This window comes from Terrapene carolina, unplaced genomic scaffold (genome assembly GCF_002925995.2).
Source record: "Terrapene carolina triunguis isolate 2854851 unplaced genomic scaffold, T_m_triunguis-2.0 Scaffold113, whole genome shotgun sequence".
NCBI classification, from domain to species: Eukaryota; Metazoa; Chordata; order Testudines; family Emydidae; genus Terrapene; species Terrapene triunguis.
The window spans coordinates 28,261,438-28,288,066 of record NW_020664464.1 but is presented as its reverse complement, the minus strand read 5'-3'; the positions used below and the strand labels follow the sequence as shown (position 1 = coordinate 28,288,066).

General features: G+C 40.4%; 1 protein-coding gene across 1 annotated transcript in view; it reads right to left on the bottom strand.

The window, feature by feature from the left end:
- Positions 1–692: 692 nt before the first annotated feature.
- FBN2 (fibrillin 2) overlaps positions 693–26,629 on the bottom strand; it is a 250,004-nt gene continuing 224,067 nt past the window's right edge. The window contains exons 57-65 of the mRNA XM_024193355.3: positions 21,564–21,770; positions 19,629–19,754; positions 18,582–18,704; positions 15,478–15,594; positions 14,684–14,812; positions 10,686–10,805; positions 6,355–6,586; positions 5,068–5,239; positions 693–2,360 (exon numbers count right to left, since the gene is read on the bottom strand). Coding sequence (XP_024049123.1) covers positions 1,986–2,360; positions 5,068–5,239; positions 6,355–6,586; positions 10,686–10,805; positions 14,684–14,812; positions 15,478–15,594; positions 18,582–18,704; positions 19,629–19,754; positions 21,564–21,770 — 1,601 coding nt within the window. The 3' untranslated portion in view covers positions 693–1,985. The remainder of the gene's footprint in view (positions 2,361–5,067; positions 5,240–6,354; positions 6,587–10,685; positions 10,806–14,683; positions 14,813–15,477; positions 15,595–18,581; positions 18,705–19,628; positions 19,755–21,563; positions 21,771–26,629) is intronic.

Sequence of the window (26,629 nt, the reverse complement as noted above, 5' to 3'; positions counted from 1 at the left end):
TGTCCTCGGGAGCCAAAAAATCTTACCACGTTCTAGGTGAAACTGCGTTATATTCAACTTGCTCTGATCCACCGGAGTGTGCAGCCCCCCCTCCCCCTGAGCGCTGCTTTACCGTGTTATATCGGGGTAGAGGTGTAATTGAGTCAAATACTGCACCCTGAGTTTATAGGCAAAGGTTGCAAGTAAGTGTGAGATTTCACTGGAGTTACTCCCAATGTATAGCAGTATAAGGGAAACAGACTTAGGATCTAGGTTTTTCTAATGTTGTGTGATAAATTTAATTCAACACTGTGCCAGGACAGAATATTTAGCATAGTTCCTCAGTGTGCCCTGAAGAACCTAGTTAGTATCCAGCCAGGGAAGAAGGCACCTACACTGACTGCTGTTTCTGCCCTTCATTAGTGACACCATCCAACTATGCAGTTAGGCAGGTGTTCTCTTTAAAATACATGTACAATTCAAGACCCCACCCCAAAATAAGCTTTATTGCAAGAAAAGTGTTGTCATAGTGATACAGACCTACAAATAAAAAAAAAAGCTCACAAACAGTTGATTTAAAATGTAGAAGGGTTCTCTTCCCCAAAAACTCAGAGTGTAACTTGTAACTAATCTTTGGTCAGCACAGCTACATGACTGAAATAAACCTGGAGTCTGTATGTGCTTTGGCTGTTCACATAATGAGGTTCTGTTCCATGACGAGTTACAGGCACCAGCTGTCACAAAAAAAAAAAAGCACCATGGCGACATACATGTAACACAGAATGGTACAACATTAAAAAAAAAAATTGCTAAAGAAAACTAAATGTCATGTACAAACATCTTTCTTACAAAATAGGCTAGGATAAAATGAGGCATATGGTGTATAACTACAGTATTAATGAAAGTTCTAAAAACATGATTTCAAATATATTTTCCTGGTCTGCACTGCGTAATTAGTTTGCACATATGGCAGTCCTGAAACAGCTCAATCCTAGTAAATGCACCATTAATCCAAGCCAGCACCAAACAGAGTGAAACATCAGGTGTTCCCTTCAAAGGAAAGACTTTTTTTTTCTTCAGCTGCCTACAGTAATGCAAGTATGTAGAGCACCTTTTGTGAGAATGAGGTGTTGTGGTAGCACATGTGGTACCTTGAGGTTATCGGAAGGAAATACAGTACAGGTTGGCCTGCAATGGTAATGGTATCACAAGCAGTCAAGGTATTTTGCTACAGTGGTTGTGCCTCAGCTTCCATTATTTCAGGTGGCTGATACAGAATATAGTCCTAGTGACCGGCAGTGAAATATGATCATCTTTACAGAGCCTAATATTGTAATTCTAGTCATTTAAAACTTTTTTTGAATACTCAATGTTTTTGAAGCGTACTTTTCAATGTCTTTTAGAGGATGGTATCAGAGCTGGTAATAGCATGCAAATGTTTTTTAAAAAGTATTTGGACAACTGGCATACAAAAGGAAACCTTTTTCAAATCTACTGGATTTTTTTTTAAGAATACCTCTAAAATAGCTCAAATTTATATATCTAAAGAAAAACAAATGTTTCCCTTTTGTTTACATAGTTTGTAATTTCTCCATATATTACTGCATTAAAATAAATAAACATCTATATTTTTTTAATTAGCACCTATAGCAAAATACCCAAAGTGTTACAGACTGCTAACAGGAAAAAATTGTTCACATTTTTGTGCCATTTAGTGCCATGTGTTGACCTCTTGAACTTTAGTTTTAATATACTTTAAATTGAGGTTATATAAAGGATACAGTAACCATGGTTGCCCTTGTAATCAAACTTTTGACCATGGCAGAGTCAGTCATTCCTCCTGCCAGGGTCATTCTGCAGTCTTGGCAGGATGGAAAGATAAGTCTTTTTTTTTTTCTTCTTCTAAGTCATTGACTCCTTAAAGCTTTTGAAAAGTAGACATGCTCAGGTGGATAAATAGATGAACAGAAGTGATTCAAGAACTGGATTAAGTCTAGAAGAGGTGGCTAATAGAGTTCAATCCACAATCTCATTCTGAGCACTTCTCCAAGCTCTCCTAGGAGGTAGTTGTCCACATTACTATCTTCCAGTTTCTTTAGCTCCTTCTTCTTGTATAGAGGAATGCTAGTGATTTCCAGTGTGTAAGTGCCAGGCACTGACTTTTTCTTAGCTGTGTGCAGATAACTAAGTCCATCCCTCTGATGGATTTGAAAGATGCCATAGTCATTGCCGTGGGAGATGACATAGCGGACATGGTTCGTAAGGGGCTGTATGGCTGGCATGAATTCTAGAATGTGTTCTTTGTTACCAAGTCCAGAGAAGTTCAGCCTCATCTTCAAAGGAGAGTCAATGTCTAAGCTTTCCAAGCTAATCTGCTCAATCTGAAGTGAAAGAGAAGGAAAGGATAGTTGGAGAGAGACACACGCTCTATATTATTCCTAAAGCAATGCAAGTTAGTGACTTTGATTAGTAACAGTTTAATTCCTCTCTCAAAAACTGCAGCTGTGAAAGAAGCCATTTATAAATCCTTTCCAGCTGGGAGATCTACTCAGTTCCACATAACACACCCTGTAAATCTTTAAGGCTTCTCACACGGTGCTGTAACTTTAATTATTCTGTAAAACCCAAGTCCACAAAAGGTTCAGTTTTCACTCTTGCCTCAGAGTTGACATAATTTCATGCTTGCTCCAAAAAAAGTACTGGTTTAACTCTGCAGAAAAGAAACAAGAAGTATCCCACTTTCCAACCTGTTCTAAATACCTCATCATACTTCCATATGAAAGATTATGGAACCCTGAACCGCTATACTGGAAGTTCTTTGAAGAATGTTTTCTGTATAGAAGCTTCAGTGAGAGTCTACATCCCGGCATTATGAGAAACTACGTTCAGCAGCTGACAGTGATAAGAGCAGTGAAAAAAAATCTGCACTACTAGCAAACTGATCTTCCCAAAGGGGGAAATTTTTGCTTTGATGTAACACAAATGGAGTTAGTACAGGCATGAATTTGTCCCAGTGTGTTTGATATGAATACATATAAGGGGGAAAAAAAGATAAATTAATCTAATAGCTTTGTTATAACAAAAGGCAGGTGGTTGTAGGTGAAAACTGTTCTTCATCTAATGAAAGAGCTATGAAAGGCTGCGACTTCTTTGGGAAGCCTTTTCCTTGCTTCTCTCTTTTTGATAGATCTTTACTTCTCAGGAAATGACTGGGTTACCATTGTTCTCACTCTGCTGCACTGCAGAACTTTACCAGTTCAAGTCCTTCTGCATCTATAACTGGGGACAGGATGCACTCAAAAAGGGTCAAATCCTATTACACTACATACCATTATGCACTGTAGATTAAATCTGTGGTTAAGTAAAGCAAATTGAGGGTGGCTGCAGGTGCTGCGACAAGGTGTTCACTGAACCTCGGGCATGCTGCTAGCCAACAGGACCCAGACGATCCCAACTTAGATTTTGTTTAAACAATAACAAAAAACCCAAACTCTGTTTGCTGTGAAAATTCCAAAGTGAAATTAGGGGATTTCACATAAGGCTAATAGCACCAGATAACAATATGGTTTACTGCCATGTGAGAGCTATAGTAACGAGACTAGGGTACAGTGAACTAGATAGAAAAATTAATGCTGTATGAGGGAATTTTTTACTTTATTTGGAAGGTGCTTGTATGTTCCACTGCCATGAATGGAACATAAATAACTGGATAGCTTGGTAACAAGATGAACACACTAGATAGGAGTGAAGTAATGACCTAGGGGTACCATACTGTCACCAGGTAACTGTTTGTACATCATCAGAAGTATCAAGTGTAAGAAACCACTTTTCTCTTACAATGGTTAATGTGGCTAACTATCCCCTCCCCCAGATATAAATGAGGAAATTCATTCTCCTCTTTCTGCCACTATTTCATGGGACGCCTTAGCAATAACATGCTTTATATTAGACGTGCACAAAAGGCTCTTCTCTTCGCCGAGATATTTAGATAAAGTTCAGATGTTTTCATTCCACATTCTACTTTCTGGTCACTATGCCAAGTCCACACACAACCCCTTGTAAGGCAGGGATGGCAGCACTAACAAGCTCTTCAGAAACTGCCATCAAAGCTAATCCATGGATCAACATTGGAACAATGCTCTAGAATGCTATGCAACAGCCTTCCTCTCCGGAAGTGGTGGAGGCCACTTCCATGCTATGACCAACCTTTTGTGGACCAGAGAGTGGAAATGCTAACTCCTTGTGTCAGGGTGGTGGTCTGGCTGAGGAGCGCCACAGTTTGCTTATGTAAGAAACTTAGTCACTACTACCATATGTAAATCTAGCAGTAAAAACTTACTGTAATTGTCCATAATGCTTTTCATCTTCAATCAGAGCCCTTGTAAAAACTATGAGAAGATTTATATCTCTTGGTTGCTGTTTTTTTTTTTTTTTTTTTTTAAACCAAATCAATAGTTTCTCATTACTGCAGCTTTCAGCAGTTGGATTACTGCCATAAAACAACATCCTGTAATGCAGATAACCACTGATTTTCTGCATGATGCTGTAAGGGGTAGGGGGAAGCTCTTGAGCGGTACACACTGCAACGGGCAGTCTGTCTCCCAAACTGGCGCTATGTAACCTAACAGATGTGCTTTTGCCCTAAGGCTTCTTGGTACCTCAATAAAAATTGAAAACAACAAGGAGACATGCCCAAAATGCATCCTAAGGTGGGAGTCAACCACTGATCCCCATCTCCATTTGTCAGAAATACACTAAGGAAAGTCTTGAGCCTGATCCAGAAGTATGGTTCTGTGATATTGGCAATTACATCACAATATGATTAATTTACCCTTAAACACATATACAAATAGCTCAGGTTTAGAAGCTAATCATCATCTTGTAAAAACTCGATGGCCACATAAGCCCGCACTGTTGTGACTACAGAATGCTGTACAAGATAGTCATCTGGAACTTCAAAATGACTATGGTAACAGAACTTCACTCCTCCTTGTGTCAGCTGTGTAGTGTTTGACATACCATGGAGTAGTTCTGATTCCAGGACTGTTAAGTATACATATTAGCTAGTTTGTTACGGTATTCACTCACCTCTGCTTGCTCAGTTTCATTCACACTTCTTTTTTTCCTGCTGTTTTTATTGGCGTAGCCATTGATTTTGCATTCATAACATGCTTCAGGGGACAAAGCATTTTCTTCATCTACATCTCCACCCAGAGGGAGGTACTGGCCTTTGTTAAATCCCATTCCTGAGACACAATGGCTGTTGAATAGGGATGATCATATGAGTGACCCATTTCTCAAAATGTTCATAGACAGATAACATTTTTCTTTTCACTTCAGTTTTATGTCCTCATTTAGATGGAGGTAAGCCCACATAACCCCTTACACTGTTACATAATATCTCCATTTCCCCCCAAGATGTCTGTGGAATAATATTTTAAAATTTGTCCTGTATAGTGTAACATGCTCAACAAAGGATGGTTATAGAGCACCCTAATTCTCAAAACACAGCACACTAATACATTACAAAGAATATATCTCCAACGGGACATTTGGCATCCAAAGTAAATGTTCTGACTATTTCAGGCCAATGGGCTATTATATTCAGTTTGAATTATTCATTCTCTCTTTTTTCTGCTTTGTCTTTGGGTTGATCAGTGCAATAGAAATTCCTTACTAATCATTGTAAAGATGTTACTTCAAAGGAAAAGTACAGTTAGATGAGGAATATCCTCGTACCATTTGGGAAAGTGCTCCAAATACACAATGTACTGCCATCAAAAGGGGAAATCACAGCTATTACTTAATTTTGCTCATATGCTAGATGTAAATGATGCTCTTTTGCAGTGAACACACACAAACCAATACTTTGTTTCCTATGTACCACAGATATATAAGGGCAATTCCTTGTTCTTATGCACAACCTAAGTACATGGGTGGTACACAGAAGAACTATGCAGATAGGCTTGGAATTCTTTCCCTAACCCAGAGGCAAGGCACATAGCACTGGTGCAGTGTCTCTTCAGTGACTTCTGCAGCACCTATGGCCTGCTACATGACCCTGCAAGGCAGGTCAGGCCAGTGGATCTGCATGGCTCCAAATGAACTGGCCTTGCTCCATTTCCTGGCTTGTCTTTGCCTCCACTTTCTTCAGGCCTACTGTAGAGACTGCCATAAGGTTGTATGGACCGTAGCATGCAGAGGTGTTGGAGGCCCTGTTTGCTCCTGCACTAGTTCTGTTGCCAACTGAGTTTTCTGCAGCTCTTGCTTTGGTAGCTCTTGCTTTTTTATGGTGGCCACTTATTACAATGCGTTATACAATCATCATAAGTGTTATGAAGGAAGAGTGTTTGTGAGAGGGAGAAAGAGACTCACCCTTGTCCAACTCTGTAGTATCCAGGAGGGCAGCCACAGAGATAACCACCTTCTGTGTTGGAACAGCCGTAATTGCAGGGGTTTTTAGTGGAGGAACACTCATTCACATCATGGCACGCACTAGAGAACTGGTCATAAGAAAATCCAGATGGACAAGCGCACTTGTAACTTCCAAGTGTGTTGTAGCAGGAAGCAGTGCCACAAGCATTAGGGTTGGTACATTCATTTTCATCTAATAAGCAAAATAAAAGATTGTTTATCCAGATGAGAAGATACCATCGTGGCAGGTTGTAGTCATAAACAGCTTATGATTTCCAGGGAGGGAAAAATATTTATTGCTAGAATTTTTAGTGCCTCACACAGGGCCTGGGCATGTACCAGATGTAGTCCTTCCCAATTTACAACTCTGACTACAAATGCAAGCTGTAAGCCTCCCCTCTCCCCCTGACATTCAACTTAGCCGAGGCTCAGCCTCCCTCATAGAAATTGCTACACCACTGGTCCATCTAGTCTATATTCTCTTTCTGACAAGAGCTAGGTTTCAAATGCTTCAGAGGCCCTCAACTCTGTATTTTGGAAGTAATAAACTCAAATTTCCACTGAGATGTTTTCAGCCAGTTCAGGATCATGTTCTTTGCTGTTCTTTTTCTTTTCCCAGTAACACCACAATTTCCCCAGGGTACTATTAGGTGAGGATAAATCTGCAGTGGAGAAGAGTATTTTTGTGGCTTTCCCGCCTTAAAATAAAGGCATTTGAGTTCATGCAAAGACTAAGTGCTTCACCCATAATTCTATTGCAGGACCTGGATGATCTTAACTATTTTACTCTGGAGGGGGTGGGGGATTTAGAATATTCTAAAAGAAACCAGTGCTTCTCTCACACACAGTATTAATGGGATGGCTGTTTGGGCATGGTTATAGAGCTCCCTAATTCTCAAAACACAAGGCCATCTTTGCTCTTTCCTCACTGAGAGTGTGATACGTTGGTAGGGCAAGCTTCACTAAACATGACTCTAGAATCCTTGTTCACAATTTACTTTGTATCTCACTGGAGAGAAATTAGGTGAAACCAGAATCCTGCATGAACAAGTTAAAAGTATGTATACAGATATACTATATCTCTGTTCATTAAAATATCCTAAACAGCACATGGTTTTAAAAATGCTTCAAAAAATTACATTTGGCACAAGTTTATTGGGTATTTTATTGCTATGTTTAGCAGAGCTGGAATATTGCCAACAAAAGCACATTTGGTAGATTTGTAACCAGGTTGTGTTGTTCTGATATAATTAGATCTGACATTTATATGTGGAATGTCTTTCCTAATTGGGAAACCAAATCAGATATACAGCAACAAAATGAACAAGGGTGAAAAAGCTGTTTTTATAACAAAGTAAGAATTTCTCCATGTCTGTGCAGCTGTGGTATGCAGACAAATTACCATGTAATAGAAGTTAATCTTATCGTTTACATTGAGGTGCACCACATGAAGTGATTCCATAGAAAAATAATTTTTGAAATTGCAGTGCGTAGGAATAATACTTGAAGTAATACTTAGAAGATTGTTTTAAACATCGTCATGAATTTAGCACTTTTTTGAGCCTTCACTTCCCTCTGATATATCCTGTTGTAGATCTATATTAGGTCATTTTAAAGCATATGATGATATGACTCTTTACCATAGTTGAGAGTCTCATTAAATTTTTAAACTGAATTTTCAAACTATTACCACAATAACTGTAGTCAAATCATGATAGACTCAAAATGTCCACTGGAGAGACAAACATGCTCTACAAAAAGCAGCAGCAGAGCAATGGAAATGATTCAATTCTTTGTAAATCCCGCCCCCATCCCCACAAAAAAAAATTGACAAGGTCCCTTAAGCTCTAAACTTTTTGAACCTAACTGGTTTCACATATGAATGGAGTGTTCATGAATAGCTAGAGACTATAAATACATCAAGTGAGTGAACTTTTATTAGGTTTCCCCACTTTATTAGGTTCTCTACTCCCTTTTAGGATGTTAAATAACTCCTCACCAGATACTGAAAGTTTCTCAGAGCTCTTTCAAATGGTATCTAGAGAACTCATTTCCAGATCCTATTGCATTCTCTTGAACTGAACATTGTTGCTGTCCCATTTCTTTACACTCTTCTTGCTGTTCTGATGTCTGGCTTTGCAAAATTGAAGTTTCTGGTATTTTAAAAATCATTTTTGGTGTCATTTGAACACTAGTTTTTAAATTTCCCATTTCTTCCTATAATGCATATCCATTTTTGTAATTTATAAAAACAATGTGAAATATTTATCAATCCTCCAGTTTCCTATTTTCATGCTATTTGATTCTTTTATCTACAATATACAGTAAAAGCTGTTTTATCTGGCATGTTGGAGAATGGGGGGTGCTGGTAAATGAAAAATGCCAGTTAACTAAGAGGGAGGGAGGGGGGTGCAGGGCTGGGGATTGGGGTGTGGAGTGCAGGCTTGGGGAGGGAGTTTGGGTGCAGGAGGAGGCTTGGGGCAGGGGTTTGGGGTGCGGGAGGAGTTGAGGGTTGCCAGATTCGGGAGGCGCTCACCTGAGGTGGTTCCCTGGCTGCTCCCTGGTGCACAGCAGGTGGCTCTGTGCGCTGCCTACTGCCCCTGCAGCTCCCATTGGCCCCGGTTCCCAGCCACTGGGAGCTGCGGCGGCAACACTTGGGGCGAGGCTCCGCACTCCACCCCCGCACTCCCTCCTGCACGCAAACTCCCTCCCTCTTACTTAACTGGCAACCGGCCTATAAACTGGAATTTCAATGAAGATCAGAAATGCTGGTTTATAGAGCTTTCTGGCTGGTGAAGTGCCGGATAAAACACCTTTTATTGTAAAAATGTAAACTTTTATTATAAGTGGATACCTTAAAACTACTCTCAAAACTAGCAATCTGATCAATATAAGCATTTCTGAGATCCTTTTTATCCTTTAAATTAAATGCGGTATACTTTATGCATCTTTGGTTCTTTAAAAAGTGAATTGTGTGCAACTATTGGCCTGACAGTCCTGGATGCTAATATCCTCTGTTTCTTATGAGAACAGATATAGAATGGGCTGTGGAATATGAACCAAAATACTTCAAATGGCTAGAATAACTGCCTCTTTAGTCATTCACATTCAGTTCTTGACTTCTCTACTAGACTGAAAACACCAACTCATTCCCTATACCACAGATTAGTGGTTTTCAAACTGTGGTCTGCGGTACCCCTGGGGGTCTGCAGACTACATCTAAGAAGGGATCCATACCTTCATTCGAAATATTTTAGGGATCCGCAAATGAAAAAAGGTTGAAAACCACTGCCATAGATTACCAAACAAACAGATGCCAAATGGTAAACCTTATGGAAATATCATATAGAATTGCTTATTAGTTTTCTATAGGTCTTTTTGTAACTATCTGGTATAATTTTCTTTTGACATGTAGCTCTGGCATAATTTTTTTTTATCCCTGCTACAGGATGGTTTTTAAAAAAGCACAGAGAGAGGTGACATTTGTACTCATTTCTGTAGATTGCTATAGAATTTACATTAAGCCATATTGCTTTCATCCATCCATTCCAGATAGGATTTTTACATAAGGAAAAATCTCTTGCTCATTATAAACCTTGGGATAGATATGAATCTGTGATTTAGAAGTAAAGTTATATTCTTATGATGTTATGTAATTTCATCCTTCCCCACTTTTAAAAAACAGTTTTTCTCCCAAAAATATTGAGTGGGCACTGCTGACCTTACATTTGATCATCTTTCCTTCCCTTCTTGCCCTTAAAAGATATATGGATCACATCATCTATTTGTCTTTGTATTTGAAAAACGTGGTGTTCTATTATGTTTTTATTGTATTCTTGCTAATTCTGTTTTACAGAATCCTGAGTGCGTGGGGGAGAAATCCTTATAGTTAACCTTTTGTCTTTATTTAATTTCATTTGCTTCTATTGCTGCTGTATATATCAATTGAAAGGTTTGTACATTTGTGGTTATCTGTGTCTATTAAGTCAATAGCTGTAAAGCGCTGAAGTGCTAACTATATCTTAGCAAGGGCTTTACAGGCCTTCCGTGGAAATTATCTTGAATTTCCATGTCTTTTCCTCCCATTGCAAAGCAGTAACAGTCAGCTGACATGATTTTATGTAACTATACCCCTTTCAACTGCATAAGTCAGAGAAGGGCTACACAAGTTTAATGAAGTGAAGTAGGTACCGCTGAACCTAAAAGATGTTCATAGGGTTTCTGAAAATCGGAGCATTTTGTCATTGTTATGTAACTTCTGGACTACTGCATCGAAAGGAGATTATTCTTACCAACACACTGATTCCACTGATAATGTTGAATGTACCCTTGTGGGCACCCACATCTGTAGCCACCCAGGATGTTCTGGCAGCCATGTTGGCACCTATGGTTTCCATCACATTCATTCACATCTGCCAAAAAAACAACAAAATGTGGAAGAAGCGATGGTTGCACAAACTGCAGACAAGTAAGCAAACCAACCCCACCATCACACGCAACTTACTTCAATAACTGTAATTAAAGGACCATACTTTATCCATAGAAGATTTTTCACCCAAGCTTGATGCTGCAGCCGTAATTTGGCTCCTTACACACACTAGTAAGTTCAGATGAAGCTTATGGAAATATTTGCTTTAGTAAGAGTTGCAAGACTGGGCCCATACACGGTAACTGCACATGGTGTATTTGGTAAATATTGGATACGTGCATAGGACCTGACCCTGCAAAGTGCTGAGTGTTTCCTGGGAGGCCGGTGTTCAGACCTACCAGGACTGGGTTCTATAGGGCACAATCCCCATGTTTTCTTTAAGATTTGTTACTTCAGTAACTATGTTTCTTAAGATAACTATTACATCCATTAAGTGTGATTATCAAGTTATGTAATTGCTGTATAAACTATCCAGCGGCTTGAAAAACATTGAATGCGCATAGGACAAACTGCAGGGTTTTCAATGTGCCATGGAGTCCAGGAGCTCCATAAAATTTTGAGAAGTGCTTACATGATTTAGGAGTCTAAGTCCCATTTTTCAAAAGTGAGTCAGGCACATAGGCTCTTAAGTCACTTGGGTGGTTTTTGGAAATGTTACCCTTATGACCATTGTGTGCATCTGGGGTGCAAATCCAGATTTTTTTTTTTTTTCAGCTTTCATTAGGAGCTTCTTGCCTATGTTCCAATATGCTGTCTGAATTGAAAGCAAAGCCTTTGAACATAGTAATGCATCTGGGATGTTTTGCTTCAATAGAGGGGAACCTACAAATGGCAGTTGTGAGGGAAGTGTGCAGGAATTTGCAGGACTGCTATGCAGACTTCCACAAACGCTGTAGAACTCTTAAACTATAGCACAATAATTGTATATCTAGAATCATTAAATAATATTATCAGAACTTCCTCCAGAATTGGGACAAGACTTTTCTAGACTGCCAGTCACAAGAGGGATTCTTAGTTTTTCGTTATGGTTTCTGGAACACCCGTGTCCATTTAGATTTCTAAGTTTAAAGTACAAATCTTTGGGCATACATCTAGTTTCCAATAACTAGCTTTGCAAGGACTTTTGTTGTTGTTGTTGCTAGTTTGAAAGGCACTGAGAAATACAAACATGTAAGATAAGGACAGAAGTGGTCTAATTTGTCTACCTATACCCAGTAAGGAAAGCCAAATTAAAAGGTTCCCGGGCTATGTGCGAAGAAAGGTGAAGGGGACGGCCATAAGGGAAAAGAGAAGGCAAGAAAACACTTCTGTATTAAAGTCTCCTATTTTAAAAAAATATGTATATTCATTAAAAGTTTCACCTAACAGCAAGTTGTAAGCAGCCTAACAAATGTCAGGGAAAGCATACTGTGTTCACTAGACTATCAAACTCCCAACTAGATTTCTCTGTCTTGTCATTAGAAATGTAATTTACTACACGTGATCTCCAAAAATTTGAGGCAGACTTGCAGTGCTCAAAACTCAAATATTGTTTGTGGTGATTGAACTGCAGTCTTTTTTAATTGCTCTAGCTTTTGTGTATTTACCTTGTAATTGTGTAGTATTTACACTGTAAAACCCCCACCCTTGTGTAAATAAATGGCTAGCATCATATTCACTATGAGCAAAAAAGAGCACTCGCATGATATTTATCTTGTAGAAAAAAGGGGTGAAACATTAGTTTAGAACACCTTAACATGTTTATGTAAGACTCCGACTCTTCCTATTCCGGACATTTATAAACAGTGACTGGGAAAACACTTTTCATCATATTCTAAAAAGTTTTATTGTCACATATTTCAAACTAAAACCCTACCCCGGGGGCCATGCATATTCCAAGATTCCTGTGGAAAAGTGCTTCAAAATCCCAACTTTCATATAAAATAGAATGTTTCTAGTGCTTATGGTTGTGACAATTATAATCTGTTCAATTTTTTAAGATTAACTGATGCAGTGTCGCCTGCAGAGAGCCTAAAATAATAGCGTTGGAATTTGGCATTTTTTCAAGACGCCAGAGAGTTCAGCATGTCTGCCGTGGAACTTTTCACTTTGCTGTCTTGTGCTGCCCTGTTGGGATCTGGCTGCAGCTGCCACCTATGCTCTAATTTTCCTACAAAGGAACTGGTTTTCAGTTAGAGCTTGTCAGGAAATTGTTTTCCCATTTGGAATTGGGACGGCAAGTTGAAATACCATATTTTTGTGAACAGAAAATTGGAAAAAATGTTGGTTTGGGTCAACTGAAACTTCGAATTTAAATCATTTACAAAAATTACTCTAATTTGTGTAAATTTTGTCTTGAAACAGAAAACAGAAAATTTTCCATTTAAAAATGTCAAAATGTGGTGTTTTGACAATTTCCAAACTGAACATTTGTTTGAGTTGCGAAATTGAAACCAAAATGTTCCTGTTAAATATTTTCACTGCTCCATGGAGCCAGAACTGGAGTCCAGCTGCTCCCAGGAGTGTAGGCAAGCAGTTAGGCTGCTTGAAAAAAAATGTGCAATAACCGAGGAAATAAATTGCTCCCCACTTCCTTGGTGCACATGAGAAGAGGGCCTGGGAAGCTGTTTCTGAGCGGGGCAGCGATCGATCCAATGGGAGTCTATTTATCGCATCTAGTCTAGATGCGATAAATTGACCGCTGAACGCTCTCCCAGCGACTCCAGTACTCCACCGGAGTGAGAGGCGCATGCGGAGTCAACGGGGGAGTGTCAGCAGTCGACTCACCGCAGTGAGTAGATAGATCTAAGTACATTATTCACGTAGCTGAAGTTGTGTAACTTAGATAGATTCCCCTCCCCCCCCCCGTGTAGACCAGACCTTAGCTTTAGAAATAATAGTCATACATGTCTTTTTTGAGTATTTTCAGTGATGAGATAGACTGGGTGTGTTTGCAGGTTGCGGGGGGGGGGCAGGAATGAAGGGTATTTTATGGAGATAATATGCATTACTGTTGCAATGGAATGTGGGGGCTACAGCTGGACACGTGTCTATGTGGACACGAGAACGAATGGATATAAACTGGCTGTGGGGAAGTTTAGGCTTGAAATTAGACGAAGGTTTCTAACCGTCAGAGGGGTGAAATTTTGGAACAGCCTTCCGAGGGAAACGGTGGGGGCGAAAGACCTCTCTGGCTTCAAGATTAGGCTAGATAAGTTTATGGAGGGAATGGTTTGATGGGATAACGTGATTTTAGTCAATTAGGCAATAACGTGCCATCGCTGGTAAAATGTGGGTCCGGCTGGAGAATCTTGACTGTATGCTCGGGGTTCTACTGATCGCCATATTTGAGGTCGGGAAGGAATTTTCCTCCAGGGTAGATTGGCAGAGGCCCTGGAGGTTTTTTGCCTTCCTCCGCAGCATAGGGCAGGGGTCGCAAGCTGGAGGATTCTCTGCGACTTGAAGTCTTTAAATCACGATCTGGAGACTTCAACAGCTGAGATAAGGGAAATTGGGTGGGTCAGCTTTTGTGGCCTGCATCATGGGGGAGGTCAGACTAGATGACCATAATGGTCCCTTCTGACCTTAAAGTCTATGAGTTAGTGCCTGTTGCGCTGCAGAGTACTCAGCGTTCTGCTTATGATACTACTTGCAAATTGAACTGTGAGTATGTACAACAAAACAGTAGGATAAGCAAATTGTCGATACAAATTTTCTGAACTACATTCCTGTTTTGTTTTTTTTTCATATGTCTACTCTAAGGCTAACGGCCTGATGCTACAACTCATGCAAATACTCCATTTGACCTCAGTACGACTACTCACGTAAGAAAGAACTGCAGATTTCTGCCTTAGCAGAGAAGGTATGGCCTTCAAAATTTACCTTCACAGTTTAATCCAGTAGAATCCAGAGAGAAGCCTCTCTGACACTCACAGCTGAAACTTCCAGGAGTGTTTTGACAGATTCCTTTTGATCCACAAAGTGATGGCTGTGAACCACACTCATTGTTATCTAGAAAAAAAATGCAGTGATTAAAAAAAATACGTGTACAGGAGAAGAAAGAAAGTACATAAGGGATGGGATTAAGAGGTTACACATACAGAGTAGTTTGCACCTACTAAACTTGCAAGTCTAATTACTTAATTTGCAGATTTAGAGCCATAAGTACTTAAATATTTGTGCTTGTACTGTGATTCAGTCTCTGGTGCAAAATACAGGTACAGACTGGGTGAGGAAAAAGGAGGATGGTCTTTTGAACATTTGGCCCACTGTACACTACAGATGAGGATGGCTTTAATTGGTAAGACATATATGCAAAATTTTTTGAAAGACATCTGTAGCTATCAAGGGAAAGAAAAATATCTTTAATCTGTTTTTGATTGCTTTTTTTTTTAAGTCAGATTTTAATATTTTACCTCTGTCTCTATGTGGTTACATTTAGAAACTACCTACAAATAGTCACTACAAAAATGCTTATTGTAGATGAGCTTCAGATATTTTTGCTTTTCATAATTATCTGCCTTTTTGAACTACTGAGAAATAAAATACTCTCCATCTGTGTATTAATATTAAATCTGTGGTACAAAATAAATAGATCAAAAGGCTCATATTAAGTATTGCCCTTGTTTTTATAACAAAGAGAAATGTACAAAAACTTTGTGTTGAAGTGTTCTTACCAATACAAGCAGTATGATGTTGAGTGAAGCCTGGTGGACATTTACATGTGAAGCCCCCAAGAGTGTTGACACAGAGGAATTGGCAGTTGTGTTGTTTGGTTTGACATTCATCGAGATCTGAAAGTAGCAGATTTATCTTAGTAAGACTCAGTGAAAAAGATTTAACCATATTTGTTCTCTTTAAAAAGATCATTTGAAAGTACTTCCTTTTTAACTTAATAATAATTTTTTTTATCACTTGAAGCTTAAATCTGTATTCATCAGGGAAGTACATGCTGGAGCAAGTTAAATAGTGTTATCCCTGATTCTCTACTCTTATTTACACCAGCATAAAAATTGGTGTTAATACAACTTGAAGTTAACAAAGTTACACATGTAGAACTAGTGTAATGGAGTGGCAAATCAGGCCTCTTAGCCACTGTAGTGAGGCCGACTGGCCTCCCTCCGAGCAGCAGAGCAAGGGACGATTACACTCCCTTTGGAGGTTGAAGCCTAGATCGCCCCGCCCCCCCCCCCCCCCCCCCCCCCCCAGAAGTATAAAAGGCAGGCCTTGCAGCACAGTTGGGGCAGAGCCTGCGGAGGAGGACGACGCTCCACCCATTCCGCTGCGGCCCAGAGGGGACCTATGCCTGCCTGTTCCCGATCCTCAGAAGCCGACGAGGACTGTTCCAGAGTGCCTGCTGCCGTGTACCTGGAGGAGCCAGAGGAGGCCTTGAGGCTAGAGGTACAAACCCCGGGGAGGCAGGAAGTGGCTCAGGGACAGCCACGGAGCAGCCAGCTGCAGAGCCAAGCATGGCTCCGTCGGCGTGTTGCGGCTGCATCCCCGCCGACGCTGGGGCAGCCAATCCTGCCTCTGCCAGGGCCCTGGGCTGGGACGCAGTGGAGTAGGGTGGGCCCGCGTCCCCCTGCCACCCCACCCTGGGGTGGTTGACTCCCTACACTATGCAGGAAGACTCTAGCCCTGAGGAAGGAGCCTCCCTTACCGGCTCACCCCCATGGACAGTTTGCTGGCTGCCTGAGCTCTGCCCAGACCCAAGCCAGCCCTAATAGACTCTGTATAAGGGCTGACAGCTTGAGCCATCCAAACCCAGGCTAAAGCCTGACAGTGACTAGTGATCGCCCAGCCCTATTGTGGCTCTTGGCTGTCCTGCAGACTCTGGTCCTGGCCAGACAGGACCAACCTGAGTGGCCTCCCTCCGAGTGGGAGAGCGAGGGACCATTACAGCCACTCATTTTCTGACCATCGTGCACCTAAAGTAAATTAGCATTCGCCTCCTACTGCAGTTGGAATTGGTGCAAGGCTTTTTCTGAGTCATTCTATCTTTTTTTTTTTTTTAAATCCAACTTAGACCTGTTTTATACCGAGTTGAATGCCGAATTCCTGAAAGTTGTATGCCACTTATACCTGACATGCAACATATACCACCTTCTATATCACCACTGACTTTGGACCAGAGATTTCCCTGGGAGCTGCAGCTGTTATATCACTTCTTGGAGTTGAGGGTATTTATTAGGGCTGTCAATTAACCACAATTAAACATTTTTAATCACACTGTTAAACAATAGAATTCCAGCTGAAATGTATTAAATATTTTGGATGTTTTTCTACATTTTCATATATATATTGTATTCTGTGTAATTGAAATCAAACTATATATTATTATTATTCTAAATATTTGCACTGTAAAAATGATAAACAAACGAAATAGTATTTTTCAATTCACCTCATACAAGTACTGTAGTGCAATCTTTGTCCTGAAAGTGAAATTTACAAATGTAGATTTTTTTGTTTGTTACATAACTGCACTCAAAAACAAAACAATGTTAAACTTCAGAGCCTACAAGTCCACTCAGTCCTACTTCTTGTTCAGCCAATCGCTAAGACAAACAAGTTTGTTTACATTTACAGGAGATAATGGTGCCCTCTTCTTATTTACAATGTCACCAGGAAGTGAGAACAGGCATTTGCATGGCACTTTGGTAGCTGGCATTGCAAGGTCTTTACGTGCCAGATATGCTAAACATTCGTATGCCCCTTCATGCTTCCATGCTGATGACGCTCGTTAAAAAAAATGCATTAATTAAATTTGTGACTGAACTCTTTGGGGGAGAATTGTATGTGCCCTGCTCTGTTTGACCTGCATTCTACCATATATTTCATGTTATAGCGGTCTCAGATGATGATCCAGCACATGTTGTTCATTTTAAGGACACTTTGACAAAACGCAAAGAAGGTACCAGTGTGATATTTCTAAAGATAGCTACAGCACTTGACCCAAGGATTAAGAATCTGAAGTGCCTGCCAAAATCTGAGCGGGATGGGGCGTGGAGCATGCTTTCAGAAGTCTTAAAAGAGCAACACTCTGATGCAGAAACTACAGAACACGAACCACCAAAAAAGAAAATCAACCTTTTGCTGGTGGCATCGGACTCAGATAATGAAAATGCGTCAGTCTGCACTGCTTTGGATTGTTATCGAGCAGAACCAATCCTCAGCATGGATGCATGTCCCTTGGAATGGTGGTTGACGCATGAAGGGACATATGAATCTTTAGCGCATCTGGCACATAAATATCTTGCAACACTGGCTACAAGAGTGCCATGAGAATGCCTGTTCTCACTTTCAGATGACACTGTAAACAAGAAGTGGACAGCATTATCTTCTGCAAATGTAAACAAACTTGTTTGAGCAATTGGCTGAACAAAAAGTAGGACTGAGTGGACTTGCAGGCTCTAAAATTTTACATTGTTTTATTTTTGAATGCAGGGGGTTTTTCTACATAATTCTACATTTTGTAAATTCAACTTTCATTATAAAGAGATTGCACTACAGTACTTGTATTCGGTGAATTGAAAAATACTATTTTGTTTTTTTTACAATGCACATATATAAATACAAAGTGAGCACTGTACACTTTGTATTCTGTGTTGTAATTGAAATCCATATATTTGAAAATGTAGAAAACATCCAAAAATATTTAAATAACTGGTATTCTATTATTGCTTAACAGTGTGATTTAATAACGATTAATTTTTTTAATCGCTTGACAGCCCTAGTATTTATAAAGTAGCCATTGCTAGATGTAACTGACAACTTTCTTCACCTTTACATGTCTTTCCATCCTCTTGCAGGATGTAGCCACGGGGACATGAACACTGGTAGCTTCCTTCTGAGTTCTTGCAGATAAAGTTGCATGGTTTTGGAGACTGGGAGCATTCATCAAGATCTAAGTACAAGAATCAGTAATTAGTAAAAATATTCAGTTACTTACAAGAATGCTACTGAACAGCTGCATAAATCTCTAATTTTTCCAAATTATTTTTATAATTCTTTCCATGCTTTCGAATTGTCCTTTTCTTTACAGATGCAAGCTACCAATGAAATAACCTGAGAGGGTGGATAACTGAAGCAACAGTGCATTTGCTTAGAGGATCAGCTAGAACAGTTAAACTAATTTCTAAAGACAAAGCCTCTTACTTTATGATCCCTTTAGTCTTAATTAATGGTAACTTCCTGACATGTCCTTTGGAGCAATTAATTATTAGCCTCTACTCGCCAAAAGCTTATTCCCCAAACCATGATTTGTCTTGTTAGTGGCCAGTTCAGTGGTATCTAAGGTCTGGTCTATACTACCCGCCTGAATCGGCGGGTAGAAATCGACCTCTCGGGGATCGATTTATCGCGTCCCGTCGGGACGCGACAATCGATCCCCGAATCGGCGCTCTAACTCCACCAGGGGAGGTGGTAGTAAGCGCCGCCGACAAAAAGCCGCAGAAGTCGATTTTGCCGCCGTCCTCACAACGGGGTAAGTCGGCTGTGATACGTCGAATTCAGCTACGCTATTCACGTAGCTGAATTTGCGTATCTTAAATCGACTCCCCCCTGTAGTGTAGATGTAGCCTCATTCATGTTGTTGCTGAAATACCACTAGGTTAGCTGAACTGTAATATCCTAAATCAGGTCTCAGAGCTCCCCAAAACTAAATGTGAAGACAAAAATGTATTTTGTGAAGAGAGGAAGAGAGAGAATTTTTGTATTCTGAGGCTTTAAAGAATTTACCTGGGAATTTCACTATGAAAATAAACACTTCATTAAAAAAAAAAATCTGTTGGATTAGCAAAAATACTAAGCATTACAGTGATAACCTTACCCACACAGGATGTCCCACTTATTTCAGTGGTGTAGCCAACTTTACAAAAGCATCTGAAGGAACCCATTGTGTTGATGCACTGGCCATTTCTACACAGATTTGGCATGACCTTACATTCATCAATATCTGGAGAGGAAATATAAACAGGTCACCTTTTAAAATATGATAAGGAGAAGCTCATTAGTATCACATTTGAATGTGACATCTACAGTCTAATTGAATCTAGAAACATCTAATTTTTAAAACCAAGCTCATTACCCTCCCCCCTGTTTTTTAATTCTCTCACTTGCCTTTTTTGAGAGCTGATAAAATGATCTTGTTCTCAGTGATAAACTCCAGTTTGCTGACCCTGATGGAATTACAGGACATTGAAACAGTACTGGGTGTATACAGATTCCTTTTTTACCCTAATATTCTACAAACTTTCCCCCCAACATGCTTCTACTACAAACGCCTATTCCTTACTTTGTCATTAGAGATGGGCCCAATCCAATCACCCTTCATATTTTTGTTAAATTCTGTTCTACATCTGGATCTGAACTCTGTAACTTGGTCCAACCTAATTTCTCTTGCTGATGTACTGAGAAACCAAGCTCCAGTTTTACAAACTTAATTTACACAATGTTTATATTTAATAGAAGTGAATTTTCTTTAGATTGGTTTGATTTTCTTTTAACATTCATAAGAATTAAAAACTCATGTTTATGCTTATGATTTCTTTGTAGAAATCTGCAGATCATACAATGAAACTATTGTAGGGGGGGGAGGGATAGCTCAGTGGTTTGAGCATTGGCCTGCTAAACCCAGGGTTGTGAGTTCAATCCTTGAGGGGGCCACTTGGGGATCTGGGGCAAAATCAGTACTTGGTCCTGCTAGTGAAGGCAGGGGGCTGGACTCGATGACCTTTCAAGGTCCCTTCCAGTTCTAGGAGATGGGATATCTCCATTATTTCTTTTCTTTCTTTCTTTCTTTCTATTGTGTAGCTACAGGTTTCAGCTGTTGATGCCTTTTGGCTCATGTATCTATGTTTTGTAGCATGCAACAGCTTCTAGATCGGGGTGGACAATAATTTTCGCAGGGGGGCCACTCCACGAATTTCGGTAAGTTGTCATGGGCCGCACATTTCTACTATATTAATGGAGGAGGTGCGGGGTCCGGGAGGGAGTTTGGGTGCAGGAGAGGGTGAGGGGTGTGCGCTTTGGGAGGGAGTTTGGTGCAGGAGGTTGGGGTACGGGAGGGGGTGTGAGGTACAGACTCAGGCCAGCGGCTGCAGCCGGCACCTATCTGCGCGCCCTTTGGGGGAGGGAGAGCAGGTCTCCGTGCGCTGCCTGCACCCGCAAGCACAACCTCCAGTTTCCGGCCAATGGGAACTGTGAGGACGGTGCTGGGGGCGGGGGCAGCACACGGAGCCATCTCCTTCCTCCTCCCAGGGGCATGCAGAGACATGTTAGCAGCAGCCTGCTGCTTCCGGGAGTGGCGTGGGGCTATGGAAGGCAGGCAGCCTGCCTGAGCGCCCCGCTGTGCCACAGGACTTTTAGCGGCCTGGATTTGGAGATCACAAGGGGGCAGAGAAGGCCGGACAGAAATGTTAGATGGGCCAGATCCAGGCCGCGGGACATATTTTGCCCACCCCTGTTCTAGACAGCTTTTAGCCTTTCAGTTTTAGTCATTGTTTTAGGACTCAATTCTTGCTTATATGAATATTCCCACAGCAGGCACTAGGTAAGGATTTGTAGGTGCTGCCCATTGAAAAGCATATGAAATAAATTATTGGATGTATAGAAAATACCAAGCTGAGCAATTTTGCAGTAAACTTCAGAAATGCTGGTAACTTCAGCTAAACATCTCAGAGATTTAAGAAAGCATGGTACTTTCTGTGTTATCTTTTGTCTATTTCCTCTCCTCTACCTCTTCACCTGCTCTTCCCACAATTACCTCTTCCATCTGTTGTATATCCTGGTCCATGTGGACAGAGTTTCTTATATTGGGTGGTTCCTGGCAGTGGACAAAGCTCACACTGGTTACCCCAGCCTCGCCCTCCATCACAGCAGCACTCTGACTTGGTGACAAGGTTACGGCTACTGGAAGCCATCTGGCACATTGTCTGTAAAACTTCAGCAAAGCAGAATCCTTGGCGGTTATCTGAAAGGAAAGTGGAGGGGCCAAGAAAGAATGTGAGCTGGATGTGTATTAAACAGGAAGTCTCACTGATACTATTATGGTCCATTATTGTTACATATAAATGCTTTTAAAAGTGAACTAGAAAAAAACTGCTGTGACCCCAGATTTATGTGCTGAGTGACTCTTATAGCAACCAGTCTTTGGGGAGCATTTAGCATATTAATATGGTTTGTCTTACCGTACCCTAAAAATACTTTGATAATCTACTGCTCTTAAAGGGTTGCTAGGACTCCCCCAAGTGAGTCAGTGGTTACATGAGACCTGGTATCGGTTATGTCCCAGAATAATACATCCTGGAGCATCCCCCAGTGAACCTGGCAGAGCAGCCTACTTGTGTGAATGATAAAATAAACTGGCAAAACTTAAGTGTAAACATGGCCTTAGCATGCTAAATATCCCCCAATTAGCATATTTTTTTACACAGAGGATACCAACACTAGTAATAGGTCCAGTATCATTGGCCTGATTTGTTAGTTAAAATGGACTGGATTGCCTCATTGCACGTTATTCTCTGAAAGTAGCTCTTTTACTGGTAAAATTTTTCCTTTCAAAGTAAAAATCAGCTGTATTTTACTAAAAGTGATACACCATAGATCATATTCATTCCTGGATTTTCATTGGCTTGTGGAAGCATAGTATCTCCATCCTACACCTAGGCAGTGTAAGGAAATCCATCAGGAGGGATGTTGAGGAAGCAGAACAAATTTTAACTTGTTCTCTGCTGGGGAACCCCAAAAGACTAAAGGCTAAACTGATTCAAATGAGTGGTTTCTGCTGGTGGGGCACTACTTACATCTTACATTTGTTCTGTTAGATACTGTGAGGGAGGACAGGTGACAGCAAATTGCCTGATCGTCCTCTGTGCAAATCTACTGACTAATAGAATCAGCAGGTACAAAGAGCTATAACTTACATTTCCCTGCATAAGTTAGGGTTTTTTTAGGTATGCCTTTATTGTTCCACTTAATTTGAACCACCAGCTAAAATTACACCGTGATATTAAATGGTCTCCTCATTAAAAATATAACCTGTATTGCAGCACCTTTAGAGAGATTAACAAGATCCAATTTGGTTGGAAGAGAATTATTTTCTGTAAGCACAGTGTATCTATTTAGTTAAGAGATGTTCCTGACTTAAAGCTTTCACGTTTCACGGTTTTAAAAAGGAAGCTACAAATATTTATTAAGGAAATTAGGTAACTAACTGTGATATCCCAGCATACATCATGTGGTGACATCATAGCTACCATGAAACATTGCTAGAATGTGGACCTGAATCATGGAGCAGCAGATTTTTAGTGTGGGGTATAGTTTGAAATATAAAGTATTTATATATTTTATTGAATATTACTTCAGTCCTTTAGGGAATTACTTTATAGCCTTTACCTAATGGCCACGTATGCATCCATTGTTTAAAGGAGTAAGGATTTTTTAATTACTTTATGAAAACTGATTTTAATAATTGTAGATATACAGAAAACTTTTCCAGAAACCTGTAAATGACTTATGAGCCTAACTACTGGTGGGTTTCAATGGGATTTAGGCTCCTCAGTCATTTAGGTGCTTTTGAAATTTTTTACCCATGGTCATCTAATTAAATTTACCAAAGACAAGCAATCATTGTACTGTTCCCTCCCCCCCCTAATTTTATTAGTCCACATTTAGCTATCTTGAAATCTATTGGATTTCAGTCAGTTCAAAATACTGTACAGAAGGCAATAAAGTCAAGTGCAGTTACACTGATTAAAGCCTATGGCTATCAATTTTAATTCTGCTTATGCTTAACTAATTTAAATATCAGTAAAACTTTACACTTGTGACTGAATTTTCCTACTGTGGAGCCATACTCTGAAAATGTCAACAAGATTCACTTTCTTCTATATACTAACTAAGAAATAGCTGAAGTCAACTAAATAGGTATATTGTGCAAGAAATGTTGAAAGCTAGAGCTCATTGAGTACATGCTGACCTGGAGTTCATACAAAGCTTTGATTCATACGTAAGCTAAATGGAACTCTGACACAAGACTGCACAATCTGATCAGCAAATGTATTGGGCTTTAATTCTAAAGAAATACCCAGCACAATGCATTGCAGTGATACCATGACCCTAAAAGCACTGAAGGGAAACAGCACCAAGCAAACTCCCCCAAAATGTAATTTTTGAAAATATCTGTTCATATATTTAGTTCAAAAGAGCAGTGTATTTCCTTGGGACTGATGTTGGGCTGGGATTAATAGCCTGAGCCATCCTCGCTCCATTTGGTCACTAATCTTCAGAAGTGCCCTGCACCTTGAATGTTACTACTCTGTTATGGAATCAACACTCTGTTGATAACAATTTACGTGGAACTGGTTATACAGTAAGTAGGAAAAAATATCACAATCCTTTTTAATGCAAAAATTCCATTAAATATGGCTACACTTTCACTTGTTGGCATTGTAACATGTTTTTACAATGTACTGTATTACCATGAATATTGCTCCAGAGTAGATCTTGCAGCTGCACTTCATTTGATAATAAAAGAACAACCAGAAAGCAATTACACAGTGCAGAGTGCCAGAATATACTGAATCAGCATGTAATAGTAACTACAAAATCTTTTTCCTAACTTTTTGTAAAATCTGTTTTTTTGGATTCATAATTGGTCACCTAGGTGGGAGATTAAATGCACCCTGCCTCACCTGCAGGACTTGATTCTGGCACTGCAGCTTCAGATGCCGCTCCTGTTTTAAGAAAGATCTGCTGGCTTCTGTGTTTAACTAGGCTTCGGTAACACTAGCTGCCAAGACAGAAATCATCAGCTCTTCTGGCTGATGATCCGTCCATGGTTCTCTTGTAGAAAGCATATCCTGGCAAGGGCTTCCCTCATCTGGTGGTTTTTCTTGGCTCTGACTAGCTAGCCATCCAAGCAGAGATGCACATATGCCTTCCTTTTTCTAGTCTGCTACCAGCACCATCATTTTAATGCCAGGTTGAATGGGAGAGCCTGATAATGTTGTGAACCATACGGATTGCTGGTCTGATGTGTTGGGTTTTGAGCAAAGGTCTCCATATTCTCAATGCAAATTTCAAGTACTTATGGTAATTGGATGCAAATTTAGTGACAGAGGGCTAGTGTCACAAAGGGGTTTAGGCACCTGCTACTTTAGCTGCCCAAATCCAAAAGTCAGATGGAGGGGGGATTAACAATCTAACCTTATAGGCTCCTGAAGTCCCTAGGCATTGTTTCCACTGATAGACACCTCAAGTGCCTACATTTCTGCTGCTGGACATGCACAAAACCACCTGAGTCCTGATGCCTAAGCCCCAGTGGGAGTCACAAACTAGGCATTCCCCTGCCTACCTAATCCTCAAGGCTTGATCCAGTAGGCATGCGGGGGAGGGGGGATGTTCCTGTAAATATTTAAATATTCATTGGCGTAGGGAGTTGAACCCAGGTCTTCCCCCATCTCAGGTGAGATTGAGAAGAGACTCATCCCAGAGTATCCTATAATGACGGCACTCGCCTGGGAGGTGGGGCACCTGGGATCCAAGGCCTTCTCCGCACCATGCAGAACAGGAGTTTGAATCTAGGTCTCTAACATTCTGGTGAGTGCCCTATCTATTGGCAATAATTGACTAAAAGCACCACCACATACCCTCCTCTTCCTCAGGCACCTAAGCCAGGTCAGCCCTAAATCCAGGTGAGAGTTTACAGCTGAAATTCCCAACTGGAGGGAGGCACCACCTGTTTAAGCATCTAACTCTCTTTGAGAGGCAGGGCTTAGGCTACATCCCTCTCATCAGCATATCATATTGGTTAGTTAATGTGGATCCCTGCTCTAACTTTTCCAATGCGTAGTGTAGACAGCCTGGGTGCCTAAGTGAGAGTGGCAGATTCCACTGGGCAGCAGGGTGCCTAAAAGTCAGATGTTGCAGCACCTAGTCTTAGTCCCCTTTGTAGCTAGCCTGAAATCTTCCTGTGTAGGATGGGGAAGCAGGGATATCAGTCCACCTGTTGAACCAGTCATGATGCTGATGGTGATTATGTCGATGCTGAAGATCTGCTCGTAGGTTCAGAACAGGGATTTAAATTATCACTGCAACTACATTTGGATGAAGATGTTTCCCTTGAAAATATTTCACAAGCAGGATCATGAAACCCAGTTTCATTCAGTGGCACATTTACTCTTGAAGAAACTGATTTCCTGCATTTTTTGGGAGGAGCATAAATCCTAATGTCTCAACAATTCTTACAGTTGTAGTTTGCTTTAGAAGAATTATTTCGTTTCATCACTTCAGTTCATTCAATTGCTTCTCCCCCCCCCCATCACTTCTTAAAATGTTAAGCATTTTGAATCAGATAAATTCATACACTGATGTCTGGTAATAACCAAAATATTAAACAATAACCAGTTGTTTGCTCTGTTGAATGGTAGCTTTTATGTTTACTAGTTAAAATGAGAAACCCCTTTGTGAATTCAACACTATGAAGACTGAAAAAAATCCAAGATATTATAACATGCCCTGCTATCTTCCAGAAGTTACTAGAGTCTAACAAACTAAGCCCCGCCGGACAGTTAACAACTCTAGTCAAACTCTCCTTTCTTCAGCATGCAGTAACAGCTTCATCAACCACTCCTGCCCCTCTCCCAAGTTATCAGTGACTGCATTCATTTGCCTTCCTCTTCAGGTTATTAGACTATCCTAAAATTGTTTCCAGGTAGGCATAAGATCCTTCAAGTTTGTATTAGCTCCCTTTTAATTGTTTAGAATTTATTTAAAATGTTAATTTACAGACTGAAATTAGAGCCTATGACATATAGAATTTTGCCAGTA